The 17,301-nt window shown below is 38.3% G+C and overlaps 2 protein-coding genes across 3 annotated transcripts; one reads left to right on the top strand and one right to left on the bottom strand.

Moving 5' to 3' along the window:
- Nucleotides 1–668: 668 nt before the first annotated feature.
- ercc1 (excision repair cross-complementation group 1) lies at nucleotides 669–3,913 on the bottom strand. The gene is made up of 9 exons (XM_037686384.1): nucleotides 3,721–3,913; nucleotides 3,082–3,492; nucleotides 2,843–2,946; nucleotides 2,451–2,550; nucleotides 1,611–1,687; nucleotides 1,269–1,368; nucleotides 1,069–1,140; nucleotides 850–918; nucleotides 669–766 (listed from the first exon to the last, which is right to left on the bottom strand). The coding sequence occupies exons 1-9, from the start codon at nucleotides 3,775–3,777 to the stop codon at nucleotides 704–706; spliced, it is 1,053 nt and encodes a 350-aa protein (XP_037542312.1). The 5' UTR covers nucleotides 3,778–3,913; the 3' UTR covers nucleotides 669–703.
- Nucleotides 3,914–4,260: 347 nt separating this feature from the next.
- sona (SON DNA and RNA binding protein a) lies at nucleotides 4,261–15,087 on the top strand. Of its 2 annotated transcripts, none has more exons than XM_037686916.1 (10): nucleotides 4,261–4,410; nucleotides 5,690–5,782; nucleotides 6,304–6,511; nucleotides 6,808–6,881; nucleotides 7,174–8,994; nucleotides 9,088–9,439; nucleotides 9,635–10,158; nucleotides 10,347–10,825; nucleotides 11,673–11,765; nucleotides 14,520–15,087. In XM_037686916.1, exons 2-9 carry the CDS (start codon nucleotides 5,755–5,757, stop codon nucleotides 11,745–11,747), a joined length of 3,561 nt encoding a protein of 1,186 aa, XP_037542844.1. In that variant the 5' UTR covers nucleotides 4,261–4,410; nucleotides 5,690–5,754; the 3' UTR covers nucleotides 11,748–11,765; nucleotides 14,520–15,087. The 2 variants fall into 2 exon arrangements, with proteins under 2 accessions (XP_037542844.1, XP_037542845.1); XM_037686917.1 differs by lacking the exon at nucleotides 14,520–15,087 and adding an exon at nucleotides 12,235–12,300.
- The last annotated feature ends 2,214 nt before the right edge of the window (nucleotides 15,088–17,301 follow it).

The following is a 17,301-nucleotide window of genomic DNA, read 5'->3' as shown; positions in this document are numbered from 1 at the left end:
AGTTTCTCACAATTATGACAGCATTTCATAATTATGTGACGCTAAATCATAATTTCAAGACAATAGCTAATAATTTGGAGATAAGTCGCAATTCTGAGATAGTATCTCATAATTAGGACTTTTCTTGTTTTCAAAACGATGAACCATACAAACTTGTATAGTATTATGAGGAAAAAAGGAACATTTTAAATTAAAATCACTTTGCCATTCTAATTTCTTCTTTACATGCATTCTAACGCATCACAATCCTCCACAGGATTTACTGGATTACAGTACAGTACTTCTAAATAACTAACCGTTGTATTTGCCTTGAAAAAGATATTCTGACAATTAGATCGTTGGGGATTTTTCCAAACACTAACCCATTCTTTCATAAACACACTTTTTTCTTTTATTCTTTTTGTGCTGAGAATCAATAGCAGCAGGGGGACATTAAACAGTATAAAACATTGTTTATTACTAAAAACATGCACATACACCCACACATACATAAAAACAACAAACTTAAACATTTTGCAGCTCTGAAAGTTCACATGCACCCCTGGCTAATACTTAGTCAGGTAAAAAAAATGTTTTATACACATATCTTTTAACATTTTAGTGAATGAGGAAATTATTTACAGTAATTAAAATGTAGAATGTGTGACAATGCTGCTTAACATGGCCAAAGTGATGTAATTTCTTCTTGACTGTGTAAAAAGTCTCAGCTGTTTTCTGTCTTTGACTTGAGAAAAGGTTTGTGAAGCACATCATGAAGACGTCTTGCCTGTGAACACGAAACAAAACGATAAGATGGCAAATGTTCAGTCTATTATCAGCATATTGAAGTTCTGTTTTTGTATTCTTCACCTTTTGTGGTCCAAGGCCGGGGCAGAGCACCAACTCTTCCTTAGAGGCATTGATGATTCCTTCTACAGACTGTAAAAGAAAAGTGTATCATCTGCATCTATTTCACAGGAATTATTCTCTTCAAGAAAAGTGAAAAGTCAGTCCAAGTCGAGGAATCAACCCCTGGTTCAGACGACACAAAATGACCCTATCTTCCCCACCCCCATCAAAAATACTCACTGAGAAAGTGGACAGCAAAGTTACGGCATCAGTTTTGTTGACAGATTTCACAGTCGTCAGACAATCTGTAACCTTTAAGAAAAAGAATTCAGTTAACGCTGACAATATATATATATTTATTATATATATATATATGTGTGTGTGTTAAAAATATAATTTCTAAATTTTGTGGCAAAAGAAGGCATGTAAAACAAGCAGACCTTTGAGAGATAGTCTTTTTCAACTTGCTCCTTTAGGAGGTCAGCTGGCTTCTTCTCATATGACTTATATGTTTCCAGGTAGCGTCCTGCTTCTTCGGGGCTGCCAGTTTATCAGCAAAATGAGAAAACATGCTGGATTTAGACTTGAAGGCTAGAAAAACAAAGTGCCTCGTAAAGTTTTGATTAAACTGTTGAACTCCCAAACACCTTCAGCTATCAAAATCATCCCACTTTATCTTCTGATTACACACTTTTATGTTGCCAAGGCAAGGCCAGTCACAAGCACTCAGTTTTGAGAAGGTAGCATTCAAATCTCTCAAACAGCAGCTGCTGCAGTTTTACCTCCAAGCCAAGATAAGCGTGCAGTCTGCCATGATACAGATACGAGCCAGCTCCTGTAATGCATGATGAGGATCTTTCTGTCTCAAAAATATGATAAAAAGACATTTAAAACCATGTTCCATCTTAAACCTTTAATGTAGTTTGAGACAGGAGTTTTTTTGTTTAGACTGTGGATAGAACATTGCGTTTTCCTCCTTGTGGTGTCAAAAATAGTTGCCAGCTGTACACTTCACTTACACCAGTTTAACTGATTTGGTTGAAACAAGACATTCTTCACAACTGAACAGCTCTGCAAAGACAGCTCACATTACACTTACTGTTCTGTGAAGGCTGATTTATTGATGCATGGTTGAAACTTTGTCAACTATTTGTGATGACTTCACTTATCGTGTTTTTTTTTTCTATTAATGACTGTCACAAGATAACCAAAAGATTGATTTTTATCTTCAGTTCTGGAATACATTTTCATAAAAACTCTTGTTTACATTTCAACTAGCTGTGGCCAAAGGTTTTTAAAGAAGTAAATATCTATCCATGATTGTTCTCTATTCAAAAACAAAAACACAAGACGAATGTGTTGCAGCCTTTGAGGTACTAAATCAAGACTCTAAGTACCGGTAAACATTTTCACACTAGGTGTAAAACTTTAAGCTTATTTGAAATAAGGCATGCCAACAAATCAGGAGGAAATAAATTACAGAATTAAGTACAAACACATACATTAATTTTGTTAATGCAAAAAAACAATGACTGTTTTCCTCCCAGTTTGGATGATAAATTGAAACCAAAGCATAAATGCTTTAAATAAAGCAGCCTATGATACAAGTTATGTGTACCTACCACATCTACTTGAACCAGCAGCACACGCAGGGTGAATGTGTTTCCAAGCAGCTTTAAACGATCGTGGATATAGTTTGGATTTAGGTTGTGATACCTCAAACTTCAAATTGGGCACAAAATCAGCATCAACAAAAGGTAGAAAAAAAACAAACAGGAGAATGAGAGTTAGGACAAAGTTTACTATAAAATATATTTATATATATAAATACACAAAACTAAGTTTAACCTAAATTAGTTCAAGTTCAAGTATCTTTATTATCCCCGAGGGGCAATTAGTTTCACAGTCAGTAGATGTGTACATATCCACACACATGTACATACACACACATAATTGTTTACTGGGATTCAAAATTGCTGTCAGGAAAACCTGGCTATAAAGGACAAAAACCCACCTGAGGAAGAGGGCACAGGTTGTCTGTCCCAAAACATAATCTGGCACAACTTCTCCAAACTCCCATGGCACACTCCTCACAAACTTCAGAATAGGATTTCCTCTCTGAGGAAACAAACACAAAGGGGTCTTCCAATTATTTTACAAGTATAAAACACATCAACTACACAAGGAAGATGCATGAAGGGGTAATTTTTGCATATCTATTTTTTTGTGGGTCTAAAAAACTTTTGGTTTTACCTGTCGAGGACTAACAATAATGCTGCTCCCAGACCCCACTGGTTTGGGACCCTTCACACTTGGATTTGATTTTTGGAAGTTCCCCTCAGCCATCAGTGTCTCCTCACTCTTTTTCACTCGCTCTGGTTGAGCTTCAATGTCTTTAACATAATCTTGGTCCGTTTCACAACCTCCTCCTTTGATGGATGATTCTGAATCTCCTTGCTTCAGACCACAGAGTCCAGCACCTTCACTCCTGAGCTCTTGGGAGGATGAATCTCTCTGTGGAACAGCAGCGACATTACTTTTACTCTGGACGATGTATTCTGCATAAGACAGGGTCTGAACTTGTTTGGCAGCAGGCTTTATGGTAGAAGCAGTCGAAGGTGTAGAGTTTTGTTGTCCAGATGAAGACTGAAACTGTGGCTTTGGCTGAAAAAACATAATTTGAAGGAATTTTTTTAAATCAAGAATTGTATATGAAATCATACAAGAGTATGTTAGCAAGCTTACCCTCCCTAAAAAATGATTTAGTTAACTTGCTAAGCTATTTTTAAAAGGTTACATTATAAATAAAAGTTGAAATAACTGAGCAATTGTTAGCCATTTTCTGCTAGCCATATAGCTAAGTAGCTGCTACAAATAAGGAAAAATACACACCGGTGCTCTTCCTTTAGTGAAAGCTGAATCGTCAAGGTTGATATGAAACCTCTTCATGTTTTTTTTTCACGTGATAAAAATATTTCAACGTGAACGCATGGTCTAATATAGTAAGAAAACTTTTATTTACGCTAGACAGACAAAACAGTAGATGACGCACTTCCGGTGTACCCACCAAAACAAATGCACAGCCAACACGAAAGCTTCAGATGTACCCACCAGAATAAAAGCACAGTCTATACATATACATTTAGCAGGTTAACAAAATTCATAATAAAATTCATAATAAAGTAGACATTATCCTTGTTATTACAGTTTATATAGTCACTGAATACTTTTAACAAACTCAAAATTAGGTTTCAATGTTGTAAGTTATATTCAAACTGAGAAGACACGAACAAGGTAATGTATTTTTTTAACCAAATTATGTTATTCTCTTGCTGAAGGCCAACTAACAAATATTTGCAAAGTAATTAAAAAAAAAAGGAAATATTTTGAAGGTAAAGAAATGCTTTTGGTTTGGTGAGTGACGCAGCCATTCAAACCGCGAAGCATGGCATGCTGGGATACCTCGCTTCATCATGGCGGAGTAGAGAGTAGGCTAACGTTAACGATTAGCATATTCAACAACTGGTCAGGTGTCTTTTGACATTTTCTACACAGGAACTACAGCTACTCATCATAAACTGGGTAAATGTGTGGTTTAAAAATAAATTGGTATAAACAAAAAAACGAATTTGTTTCGTTGGCATACGTAGCAGCTAAATGTTCATCGGGCTGAGCAGCTTGATTAGCGGTAAATGTCTCGAGCTAGACGTGAACTGCAGGCCGCAGCAACATGATGCAGGCAGCACATTTAGGTTATTACAGCTAACAAGATGCCCGATCGATAAAAATGTGTATGGAACAATTAAAATAAATGCATATATGCTATATAAACTCAAGTTTTAGTTTAAATAATTTAAAGTACGTTGGTACCCTTTGTGAATGAATGTTAGCTTAGTCGTGCAGGCCTGACACTGAGCAGCGTTATCTAACGTGTTTACGGTCCCAACTTGCCTCACGTTTGGCTTTGTTTGGTTATCGTGCCTAACCGGCCTTTATTATTTCGCGTTAGTCTTCTAACAACTATTACTTATTGCCGACTGTTTCGTCTTCATATGATTTAAAGAAAAGCGGCATGTTGAGAATTGTAGCTTTAGCATTTACGAGGTTATTTCTGAAGCGTATTTTGATACTTGTCTTGGGATGGTTATTTATTTAAAAGACGTTATATGAATTTAAAGTGTATATACAATAAATAAAATGCTATTATAGATATGTTGTCAAATGCTTTTGTATAGTAGGTCATCTCACATGTTCTCTGCTTATTATGGCTATTATAGATCCTTATTATTATGTGGAACTATTTTATTTTTACCAACCTTTATAATTTAAAAAAATTAATTCTCAAGTTCAGCAATTATGAGTGTATGGAATATGTGTTCAATCATGCTTCACTGTTGTGTGAAACACACCATAAATAATCTGACCAAATGTGTTCAGATTATTTTATAATCATTAAATTAGTTTATTTTTAGTGTTTGGAAAACTTTTTTGTCTTGTAGTGTTAAAAAGGCAAATAAGTTGGGAGATTTGCTTAAGCTTTTTAAAACTGATTGGAAATCCATGTGCTGCTTGAAAGCTTTTAGTTAGGATTTATGTTAAATGTTGGTCCCATTAGTTTTGTGCCGCGATTGTTGGTGTTAGTGTGGCAACTATCATTTTAGATGTTTTAAATGGAATAAATGTGTTGTGGCTTGGATGGTGGAACACTTTCATCGTGTCCCAAGATCTAAGTGTCATATAAACTTTAGATTGCTGTTGTGCTGCCATTGGGATGTACCGATAAGTGTGTGATAAATGCATTGTAAAATATTTTTGTGTTGTTGCATCTTTAAATTACAAAAACCTTTGTTTTCTTCCCTAGTGCTGAGTGAAACAGAAACACAGCAAAGTTGTCAGAAGTTTTTGCAAAATTTTGGTGCTGGCATAATGGAGTGTGCTGTGGACGTTCCACCAGGTAAGTGATGGATAGGACAGAAAAAAATCTGTACTGCTTTAATTTTGTTTTATTTAGATTCTTTGAACTATCTTGCATTTAAAACAAAATTTATGATATGACCGGTTTATTTATTTGAGAGAAAATTACATTTTAGAAAAGTAAAGTCACCAAGTTGAGCAGATGTCAGTCTGTGTGCTCCTGGATGTAGTCAATTATTCTTTGCACTTTTATTCTTAAGCACTTTGGCAACAGCTGCTGTTTAAAATGTGCTTTATAAATAAATTTGACATGATTTTGATAAGAATAGATTACACTTGACTGCAAATAGATTTCCTTAAGCACTTAATTGTACTCCAAAATGCACTGAAACACTTAAATGTGAAATTTTATATTGTTAGCCATAAAATCCGGTCACTGTTTCATCCCTTATGTGAAAGAAGGACAGACAGTTGTTTAATGAAAAAAAATAAAATAAAATTGGGGTTTCACTGTGAACTTCTAAAGAGCTTTGTAATCAGAATTTTTATTTGCCCATACAGGTGAGGATGAAGCACCTGAGAAAGATGACATGAATGCCAAAGAAGTGACTGAATCCCCTCATAAGAAAAACAAGAGGCACAAAAAGCATAAAAGCAAGAAGAAAAAGAGAAAGAGAAAAGGCGAGAAGGAGAGCAGTTCAGAATCTGGTGCAGAGTCCGATGGAGATTCCCCACCTCAGCCGAGACCTGTCAGGACCACTAGAGCCAGGTCAGGACAATTAAGATTTTACATTTATTATCATTAATACCAGTGAATACAATGCTAAGTTGCAACTAAATGCTCAATTTTTCAAGACGTTAAAAAAATTGACGTGTTGACATTTTTAACTGTAAAAGGAGATTTTCTATAATTTACCGGTAAGTCTCATTTTTGCAACTTAAAATTATTTAAACATTATTTTTTCACAAGTGTCTGCACTGTGATTCATAAATTATTTTACAGTTATAACAATTTTTAAACATTGTTTTGATACAAAATTTATTCCTTATTTTCCATTTTTTTAGTGCTCGACTGGCTGCAGCAGCTGGAGTTACAGAACATGCTGGACTGAAAGAGGAGGGGAAAAAAGCTACTACAGGTATACAAAAGTACCATTCAACCATAAATGCACATTATAAATGCCATTTTCAATATATCCTGATGCATGCTCAATAATCTAGGTAGATCAGTCTAACAAGGTCAGTCCTCTGGATGGATTCTTCTTTGTTGAAACGTTTCATCATTTATCCAAAAGACTTCTTCAGACTGAAGAGGTCTGTTGAATAAAAGACAAAACGTTTCAACAAAGAATAATTCGTCCAGAGGAGCCGACTTAACCGTGTTACATTTGCAATGTAGTTTAACGTTGACTCATTTCTTTTGCTGTTTAGAAACAGAGGGTGACACAAAATCCAAAAAACATAAAAAACAAGCTGCCAAAAAAAAGAAAAAGAAGAAAAAAAAAGATGAAAAGAAATCCCCATCTCCCTCTGAAAGCAGCTCAGCTTCAGGTTCTGAGTCAGAAGGCGAAGGAGCTAAAATAGCTGGTGATGTCAAATATTCTTCAGCTCCTGGATCTGATCTTAAAGAACCAATATCTAAACGGGTTCCAAAAGGCAAACAAGAAGAGGAGGAAGTAGTTCCCATCCTATTGCAGAAACCTGAATTGCTTGACTTGAAGAAAGAAGAGATGCCGATAATGGATGAATCCTTCACTGGAGTGAAGAGTTGTGATGCCAATGAATCACAGAATGATAAAAGATCACCCTCTGCTGGCCCAGATGAGATAACACAGGCAGAAATTGTTCAAGTGAAGATAGAAGAAAGTCCTAGAGATGGTACATTCAGCTGTGCTCAGGAATTGCCTGACATTATCCCAAAGCTGGAAGGTACTGCTCCAAAAGACGACCCATGCCTGAAAGATCATACCAGTTCAGTTCAAGTGGCAAAGCTCAAAGAGCACGATTCAGCCAGGTCTCCATCTCCACCCAGGATCTTACAAATAAAAAAGTCAGAATCAGGTCCAAGTCGGTCACCATCACCTAGTTTTAGCAAGGAACAGTCAAGTGCTCATCCAACTGAATTAGTGAAAGAACGGTCTAGAAGTCAGTCAAGGTCGAGCTCAAAAGAAAGACCGTCTCCAACTCCTTTAAAGAGCCGACCGCTAGCCCATTCTAAGTCTCGCTCTGTGTCCCCTAAATCCACAAAAAAATCCCCAATTTCTACCCGTAAGTCTCCAAAGAAATTAATACGCCGTTCCCCATCGGCCTCTCCTTCTGTTACTCCCAAAAAGAAGGTGTCAAGATCTCCAAGGAAGTCCAAGTCTCCTAAGCGGCAGAGAAACTCATTGTCTGTTTCCCCAAAGCGACGCAAGAGTTCTCTCTCTCCCAAAAGAAAGGTATCACGATCTCCTAAACGTGGTGGGCGAAGGTCCCCCTCCTTATCTCGATCTCCAAGAAGAAGATGGAAATCAAAGTCACGTTCTCGTGGAGGTACAAGGTACTCAAGGACTCGATCACCTCGGCGAAGTGGTGCAGGTAGGCGTTCATTGTCACGTTCCGTCACTAGACCCCGCCGCTCCCATTCGAGATCTAGACGCCTTGTAGGTCGATCCAGATCAAGGTCAGTAGGAAGGCGTGCAGGAGGCAGGCGCATATCCCGGAGCAGATCCTTATCTCGACGCAGGAGGTCACCTCTCCCAAGATCTCGCCGCTCACGGTCTCGGTCAGTCCGCAGGAGCAGGCGAACCCGTTCACGGTCCATTGCTTTGCCTAAGCGCACCCGTCGCTCCAGATCCAGGAGTCCTCGCAAACAAAGCAGATCTAGAACTCCTCCTCCTCGCCGAAAGTCTAAAACTCGTTCACCGGTCAGAAGACGTTCTAGATCCCCTGCAAGGAGGAATCGTTCTCCACCGAGGTCTAGCAAACGCTCCAAGTCTCGCTCATTGTCTCGGAGGCACCGTTCACCACAACATAGCAAAAGGAGGTCCAAGTCTCCGAAGAAGAGTGGGAGGAGGTCAAAGTCTAAATCTCTCTCTCCACCTGTCAACAAGTCGAGGTCTGTATCAAGTGATGGAAGGTCTGCAAGCTCATCTTCAGCTAGATCTGTATCTTGCACTCCAGTCAAAGCAAAGAAGTCTCCCTCTCCTACTACAGAGGAAACATCAGAAGCAAAGATAGTTGAAGAAAATGGAGGACACTCAGTTGAAGCAGGTAAAACCATTTTTCTGTGCTACATGTTAGAGCATGAGATAACTGATGCAATTCATAATTTAAGCTTGTTTTTTTTTGTCTCTGATTGTCCAGCTGCTGATCTGAAACCAATTATTTCAACAACTGACTCCAATTCCCAAGGTGGAGATTCTACAGATAAATTGCAAGATAAGTTGCAGGGTCAGCTTGTTCAGTATACGGACTGGTATATTCCCAGTTCCAGATCTCCTTCCCATGAGCCAGCCTCTGGTTCAGATGGTTCAGAAGGGTCAGATGAAGATGAGGAATCTCCTGTCAAAGCAGTATCTAAAAGCCAGAAACAATCTTCAAGTTCAGCATCTCCAGAACTACCAGTGAAGAAGCTGTCCAAGTCACGCTCACCTGCTGATCTTGGGAAACTTTCTGGTTCGACTTCCAAGTCTACATTCAGAAAAAAGTTGTCACGGTAAGTGTTGTTGTTTTGGTAGGTAAATAAATCTGTGGGAGAAATGTTGTTGTGGTTTCTTTGTTAATAAAAGCTGTAAAGGGGAAAAAAAAGCCATCAGAAAATCTGTGTCATGACATTTTGCTCATCGTACAACTTGCACTGAATTATGTTGCTAATTGTGTGCATTTCATTCTCCTCTACTCTTCTGTTCAGATCAAAGTCTCCAGTGAGGAAAAGAGAGTCGGTCTCTCCAGCAGACAGAAAGAAGCGACGGTCCAAATCTCGAAGCCCTGCTCGAAAGCGGCGGTCACAATCTCGTTCTGCCGCACGTCGTAAGCGCTCATGCTCCAAATCACGAACCAGAAACAGGCGATCCAAATCCCGTTCTCCAGCTCGCAAGAGACGTTCCCGGTCACCAAATGTCCGTGGAAGGAGGAGGTCCAAGTCCACTGACAGGAATAAGCGATCCAAGAGCCGCTCCATGGGCCGGAGGAAAAGGTCCAGGTCAGGAGACCGAAGCAGGAGATCACGTTCCCGTTCCTCAGATCGTAGACGCAGGTCCAGGTCACGAGGTCGAGGGAGGAGGCCAGTATTTCGCAGTCGGTCATTTGACAGGCGAGACAGATGGAAAAGGGAACCAAGCCACTCTCCAGTTGTAATTCTTCGCAAGCAAAGACGCTCAGGGTCTCGAACTCGACGCAGCCCAAGCAAAACGCCACCTCGACTTACTGATCTGGGTAAAACATTTAGTTAAAAATGTTTGCAAAACTTAAGCTTGAATGTAATATATACAAGTCCTTTTTTTTTTTTTTTAATAAACAATTCACTTTTTATTACTCTAGTCCTAATCCTTTTATCTCGTCTTGATTTTTCTTCCGTATTGTATCAATCTTCCCTATCTCTTCTTTGTCTTTGCTTTCTTCAGATAAGGACCAGTTGCTTGAAATAGCCAAGGCCAATGCTGCTGCCATGTGTGCTAAGGCAGGGGTTCCTATTCCTGAAAGTCTTCGACCAAAAGCCATCCTCCAACTCCCTTTGCCCACTCCATCTCCTTCCCCCATCTCATTACCTCTACCGTTACCTCTTCCAATGGGCATGGGAATGCCGAATATGCCCAACATGGGTCCACTTGGATTGTCCTCTATTCCAGGAATGCCCACTATGTCAAACATCACCATGAGTGCTGCTGTGGCGAGTATGACAGCAGCCACCATGACGGCTGCCTTGACCAACATGGGTGCCCTGGCGGCCATGCCACCCCTTGCCCCTCTTCCTACAATCACTAATAAGCCTCCCCCGTGCCTTGCCCCCCCAGCACCATCTCTAAACCTGGACCACATTGAGGAAGCAAAGAGGAAAGTCACTCAGCAGGCCAACATACACACCATCAAGGAACTTACAGAGGTAAATACGTGTGCATGTGATAAAACTGATGCTAAATTGACTGATGTTTTGAGTGTTTTTTGTGACAAGGAAGTCCTTTTAGTTTTCACACTGTAGTTTGTGTATCTGTGAACCTACTTAAGTAATGTTGATGCTCTAAACCAGCAGTTTCCTAACTTTTTAGCTCTGACCCTCAAATGACAATGGCAACGATTATGACCTCGAATATTCTTGGTTGAACCTCACAAGCATTGCTAAAAAAAGTAAATAATTACGGACATTATGACAAGACATACAGCTTAAAATTAGAGAGGACATGAAGGTAGTTGGAGCCGAAAGAAGAAGATACAGCTTAAAATTATATTTTACTGCCTTTTTGCATTAATGATTATAATTTGTCAAGTCAAGGTTCTTTATTGTCATTTTCATTGCATGTGTTACATGTGATGGAACAAAATTGTGTACACAGGATCCCGATTGTATTATTGTAACAATTATAGTGAAAATAAGCTAGTACCCGTTAGTTATTATTTTTTTTATTGTGTTTGATTTCTAGAGTATTTCAGAATGCATAAGTTGTTTGTGACCCTCAATGGGGTCACCACTGAACTATATGACATTTAATGTTGTATGCATTGTTTAACTTCATGCTACGAGTGCTTAGCATGAAGCACTCATATATACCCGTAGTAACAGTTTTTGTTAAGAAAATGTGATAGAAGTGAGAAAGTGTTATAGTAACATAATTTTTCACACCACCACAGAATGTGAGAAGTGGAAAATGGTTACAGTCCAAATGTTTAAGATCTGTGTGATATACTGTTTTTTAAAGTAACTGAATTTTTTGTGTGTGTGTTTTTTTTTTTAGAAATGCAAGATGATTTCAAATAGCAAGGAGGAAATGGCTATCGCTAAACCCCATGTCTCAGATGATGAAAGCTAAAACAGCCAAGTCCTTGAGGTAAAATTTCTATCTTTTATGTTTCATTTATATGACGTACTAAAAAAAGTAAATAAACTCTAAATTAAGATGTTTGGTCAATATGAATGTAAGAAAATTATGTTCATTAAAATAGATCTTTGTGTTCCCTTCATAAACTCAATATACAGTGAATCGGGAAAGTGTTCACAGCACTTCACTTTTTCCACATTTTGTTGCAGCCTTATTCCAAATTGTATTAAATTGATCTCTTTCCTCAAAATTCTACATACAATACCCCATTATGACAATGAAAACATATTTTGAGATGTTTGCAAATTTATTAAAAATTGAAAACTAAGAAATTACATTTACGTATGTATTCACAGCCTTTGCTTAATACTTTGGTGATCCACCTTTGTCAACAATTACAGCCTCAGGTCTTCTTGAATATGATGCCACAAGCTTAGCACACATATCTTTAGGCAGTTTTTCCCATTCTTCTTTGCAGTACTTCTCAAGCTCCATCAGGTTGGATGAGAGACGTCTGTACACAGCTGTTTTCAGACATCTCCAGAGATGTTCAATCGGATTCAAGTCTGGACTCTGGCTTGGCCCCTCCAGGACCTTCACAGAGTGGTCCTGATGCCACTCCTTTGAGATCTTGGCCATGTGCTTTGGGTCGTTGTCCTGCTGAAAAATGAACCGTCTCCCCAGTCTGAGGTCAAGACCACTCTGGAGTAGGTTTTTAACCAGGATGTCTCTGTACGTTGCTGCATTCACCGTTCCCTCTATTCTGACTAGTCTGCCAGTTCCTGCTGCGGAAAACATCCCCATAGCATTTTTATTTTATTTAACCTTTATTTATACAGGTAGTCTCATTGAGTCACAAGGTATCTTATTTGTTTTCCCAAGACATGTTTTAGACAACATATAGAGTACAGCATGATGCTGCCACCACCATGCTTCACTGTAGGGATTGTATTGGCTTGGTGATGATAGGTTTCCTCCAAACATGACGCCTGGCATTCACACCAACGAGTTCAATCTTTGTCTCATCAGACAAGAGACTTTTGTTTCTCATGGTCTGAGAGTCCTTCAGGTGCCTTTTGTCAAACCCCAGACGGGCTGCCATGTGGCTTTTGATTAGTGGTTTTCGTCTGACCACTTTTCCATATTGGCCTGATTGCTGCAGAGATGGTTGTCCTTCTGGAAGGTTCTCCTTTCTCCACAGAGGAATGCTGGAGCTCTGACAAAGTGACCATCAGGTTCTTGGTCACCTCCCTGACTAAGGCCGTTCTCTCCCGATCGCTCAGTTTAGACGGTCAGCCAGCTCTTGGAAGAGTCCTGGTTGTTCCAAACTTCTTTCATTTACGAATGATGGAGGCCACTGCTCTCACTGGGACCTTCAAAGCAGCAGAATTTTTTTCTGCATTCTTCCACAGATTTGTGCCTCAACACAATCTTGTCTCGGAGGTCTACAAACAATTCCTTTGTCTTCATCCTTGATGTTTGCGCTCTGACATGCACCGTCAACTGTTGGACCTTTATATAGACAGGTGTGTGCCTTTCCAAATCAAGTCCAATCAACTGAATTTACCACAGGTGGACTCCATTCAAGTTGTAGAAACATCTCAGGGTTGATCAGTGGAAACAGTGCATCTGAGCTCAAATTTGAGATACATGGCAAAGACTGTGACTACATACGTAAAAGTGATTCTTTAGTTGTCTATTTTTAATAAATTTGCAATAATCTCAAAAAAATCTTTCTTCACATTGTCATAATGGTGTATTGTGTGCAGAATTTTGAGGAAAGCGATTCATTTTTCATTCAACCTTTATTTATACAGGTTAGTCTCATTGAGCCACGAGGACTCATTTACAAGAGAGACCTGTTTTAAACAAACACAGATGAGGTACAGATCAATAGACAATCATGTAAAGGCATATAAAATAAAAATTAAATAGAAGAAATGATATAAAAACGAAACAAAAACAAGCTACATTATAAAGCAATGTAATAATAATATAATAATAATAATCCCCCGTGATCGATAAACGAGGGACCACTGTAGCACATTTAAGCACCACCTTTCAGGTATTCCGTCAGTTTTGTTAGGTTTACAATTCCAAGCTTATTAAATTGTTGATCATTGATTCAAATAGACATTTCTTAATTTGGAGTCGGCTTCATTTGTCAACATCCAAATTACTTTTAGCTCTTTTCCATAGGAAATAAATAAACAAATCATGTGTACGTATTAAACAATTTTCCTTTATAGATTTTTGCCTCGGCTTAGTTCTCTCACGAGCGCTCCCTTTCAGTTATCCGTTCCTCTCCTCTGCCTCGTTCATCATTTATGATTAGTCAGGGCATTTATCAATAACTCATTAAAATGCGGTCAACCTGTTCAGTATTCGAAGTGGTTGCTCCACCCGGTCTAATTCCACTTACCTTTTGTGCAGACCTGCATGTCAGGGTTCTCAAAGGTCAGTGCTGCAGTGAAACAATGTCAGAACATTTTAAAACAATAAAAGTTCAACTCTAAGCAGGTTAGACACAGATGTCTTAGACACTTGTTTCTATGAGCATTTTTGTGATGTGGGCTAAATACCACTGAATCAATCTTACCGTTTTATTTTTATGTCGTGTGCGCTAACAATTGAAACTCCACATGTATAATTGAGCATTATGTTCCGTGTGGACACTGATACTTTCTTCTTTGGTTATTAAAACTACACAGAGTTGATGGCTGTGTTGTAACGTGTTTCTATCTTTTCTGTATCTCCTCAAAGGACTGGAGCAAAATGTAGGATTCTTAAAAGATGGACCTACTTTTCCCACAGCTCCCTCTGTTAACCCGATGGACTTGCAGAGAAGAGGAGCTCCCCTAGATGTCGCTGTAAAAACGTAGGAGCACTGGCAGCGGTCACTGCCCCACACTTCTCCCAGTTTAATTCTGTTTGTTTGAGAGCAAAAGACGTGCGGACTTTCACCTATGAAACAACTGAGAAAACAGGACACACTGAGGTGTGCACGGTTATGACTGTACAGCAAGTTTTAGTGTGTGTGTGTGGATTTCACCACCATCCCACCAGTGCTGCCACTGAACACAAACAGTTGTAAAACCCGAAGAGGAAACAAACCAAACTAACTCGTGGGGCACGTGTGTTTTTGTATACATTCTAAGTTTCTTTAATTTAGTTTTGCCTGTTGTTCTTTCCTGAGATTTGTATCAAGTAAAGACAGCTTCCTTGTTCTTTTGTACCACCCACTCCCCAGTTACCTGTAGTTCCCAGTTTTATGATCCCAGTATTGCAGATGAAGTCAGAGATAGTAGATCCTTACTGGTGATACCATTACGCAAATTAGGATCGGAGGCATAGGAGTGAAGCAGGACGCGAGATCGGATTATTTAGAAGATAGATGGCATTTCAATATATTGTCTGTAAGAAAATAACTTTTATAAAATGTGTAATTCAGTCGACACAGCCCTGTGTGTGAATTCATTACCTCTCTTTATAGCTCCAAGCTAATCTTGGACTCGGATTTGTTCTTTTATTTGAGCTTTGTTGGGGTTTGCCTGTTTTGGAACACGATTTGCTTTTGATTAAAAAACCCTCATAATTTAACATCCTAAAATTATTGCATATTGATAGATTTGCATTTTCATCTGAGACAAACGATACATTTTATTCTGATAAATATGAACCACAAAGCTTCAGATATTTTAATATTCTTGGTCAAAGCTAAAGCAGAAACATCCCCTTAAATATATTGTTTTAACAGTTTTAAATTTGTTGTTTTAAGTTCATCTTGTGGTCAAGACTTAGGTTACTGCATTTGAAGTCACTTAAAATAATTTAGACTTAGGTAACCAAGGATTTCTCAGTGTGTCGTTGGAATACTTTTTGCTGTATTCAAATGGCAAATTGGTCAAAGTAGCAAGTCATAATGTGCAAACATTAAATAGCCTAAAAGCTCGTTTGATTTAAACCTCAAATAGATTTAAAATCTGTCCGAAAATGTTGTTGGGTGGGGCCGTTTGCATCACTGAACAAGTGAAGAACAAAGTTGAAATTTGGTGCTTTATTAGAAACTGTAAGGGCGCAGCTTTTTCTGATTTAAAAGAAGAAGAAAAAAACATTTTATTAACATTTTTTTAGAGGGATGTTGAACTCCATCCATTCAAGGTTCATTCAAGTTTCGGAGCGCATCTTTAAGGTTGTGTCATCATTATTAATTATATTTGCTCTGTAAAACAACTGTTAAAATGATTCCCGAGTTAAGCTTTATTCATTTTAATGACAAAAAAAACACAAAAAAACCAAGAAGGTCCATTATAGGAAACCTTTTTGTTTTCTCCCTTTTTGTTTCTTAAATTTGAACATGACGTTGCTTGCTTTGTACATAAATGTGTTGATGATTATTCATTAAAAACCTCAGCAATCTGTACATGCTTTCCATTTTCTACATTATGTGGTAATGTTGAACTAACACAGAAAACGAAGATGTATTTTACTGAGATTAGTGCTTCGTGTTCTTTTATCTTTCTTAAATAATGACATTTTAGTTAGTGGGATGTGGTTCTGTGCATTTATGATGCATCGGATTTCCTGCTGACTGCCTTTGTTAAACCTGCAAAGAGTCGAGCAGAAACCTGCGTTTTTGTAGTTTTGTCTCTAAAATTTGACATTTTTAGGTCTGAATGCTTCTGGCATGGATGCTATGTGACAAACAAGTTTCAGGTCAGGTCAAAAGCCTTCAGAACTTGTTGAATTTTTATTTTTATTGGGACTGAGTTTGCCTCGGCAACTATAGTCAAGGTATTTAAAATGATGTAACCAACCATCTAATGTCAGTGCTTTGATATTTATCATTGTGATCTATCTGAAAATAGTTTATTGTGATAAATTGCTGTAGTTATGAGTCTTTCCAACAACCCATGTTTCCATTAGGTGGTGGTCAAATTCCTTGAAAAGCTGATTTATCACTGAAACAGGTGTCTCTTGAAAATGAGTCCTCGTGACTCAACGAGACTAACCTGTGTAAATAAAGGCTGAATGAAAGGAACTGTTTTAATTCTGATTCACAGGGAGGACTTTGAACTTCTCTAACGTTAAGCTGTGCTGGTGGGAAATGATCAGCCCGGGCAAGCGTTCAACAAAATCTGAAGGTTTTTTTAATTTGCAGATTTAAAAGCACCGTAGCAGATTTTCATGTTCTTAGAAGCTGAACTCAAAGATGCCTTAAATGTACTTCAAAATAATTTCAGAGTAATCCACAGGTGATTTGAGTACGCACTTTTCAGCAGTTTTAGTATTTTTCATTCGACTTTGTGGCAGCACTCAATGAAATTTCAGCAAACAACAAAACAGAGGAAGACTACCACTCTTAAGTTGAGAATAAGAAAAGAGAAGAAGGTGGATAACTTTGTCAAATAAAATCTATCATTCTGTAGATGTGAGGACCTTTAAGTCTTTTTGTGACCTCTTTGATCCACAGTCAGTTTCCAAATGTTGTGTTTGAGCATTTCCACATAATAAAGTAGGGAGTGATCCTAATTATTTTATCGTT

Source organism: Nematolebias whitei, chromosome 13, assembly GCF_014905685.2.
Source record: "Nematolebias whitei isolate Nwh7 chromosome 13, NemWhi1, whole genome shotgun sequence".
NCBI lineage: Eukaryota > Metazoa > Chordata > Actinopteri > Cyprinodontiformes > Rivulidae > Nematolebias > Nematolebias whitei.
The sequence above is the reverse complement of the archived record's forward strand: the minus strand, read 5'-3'. Positions and strand labels throughout refer to the sequence as shown.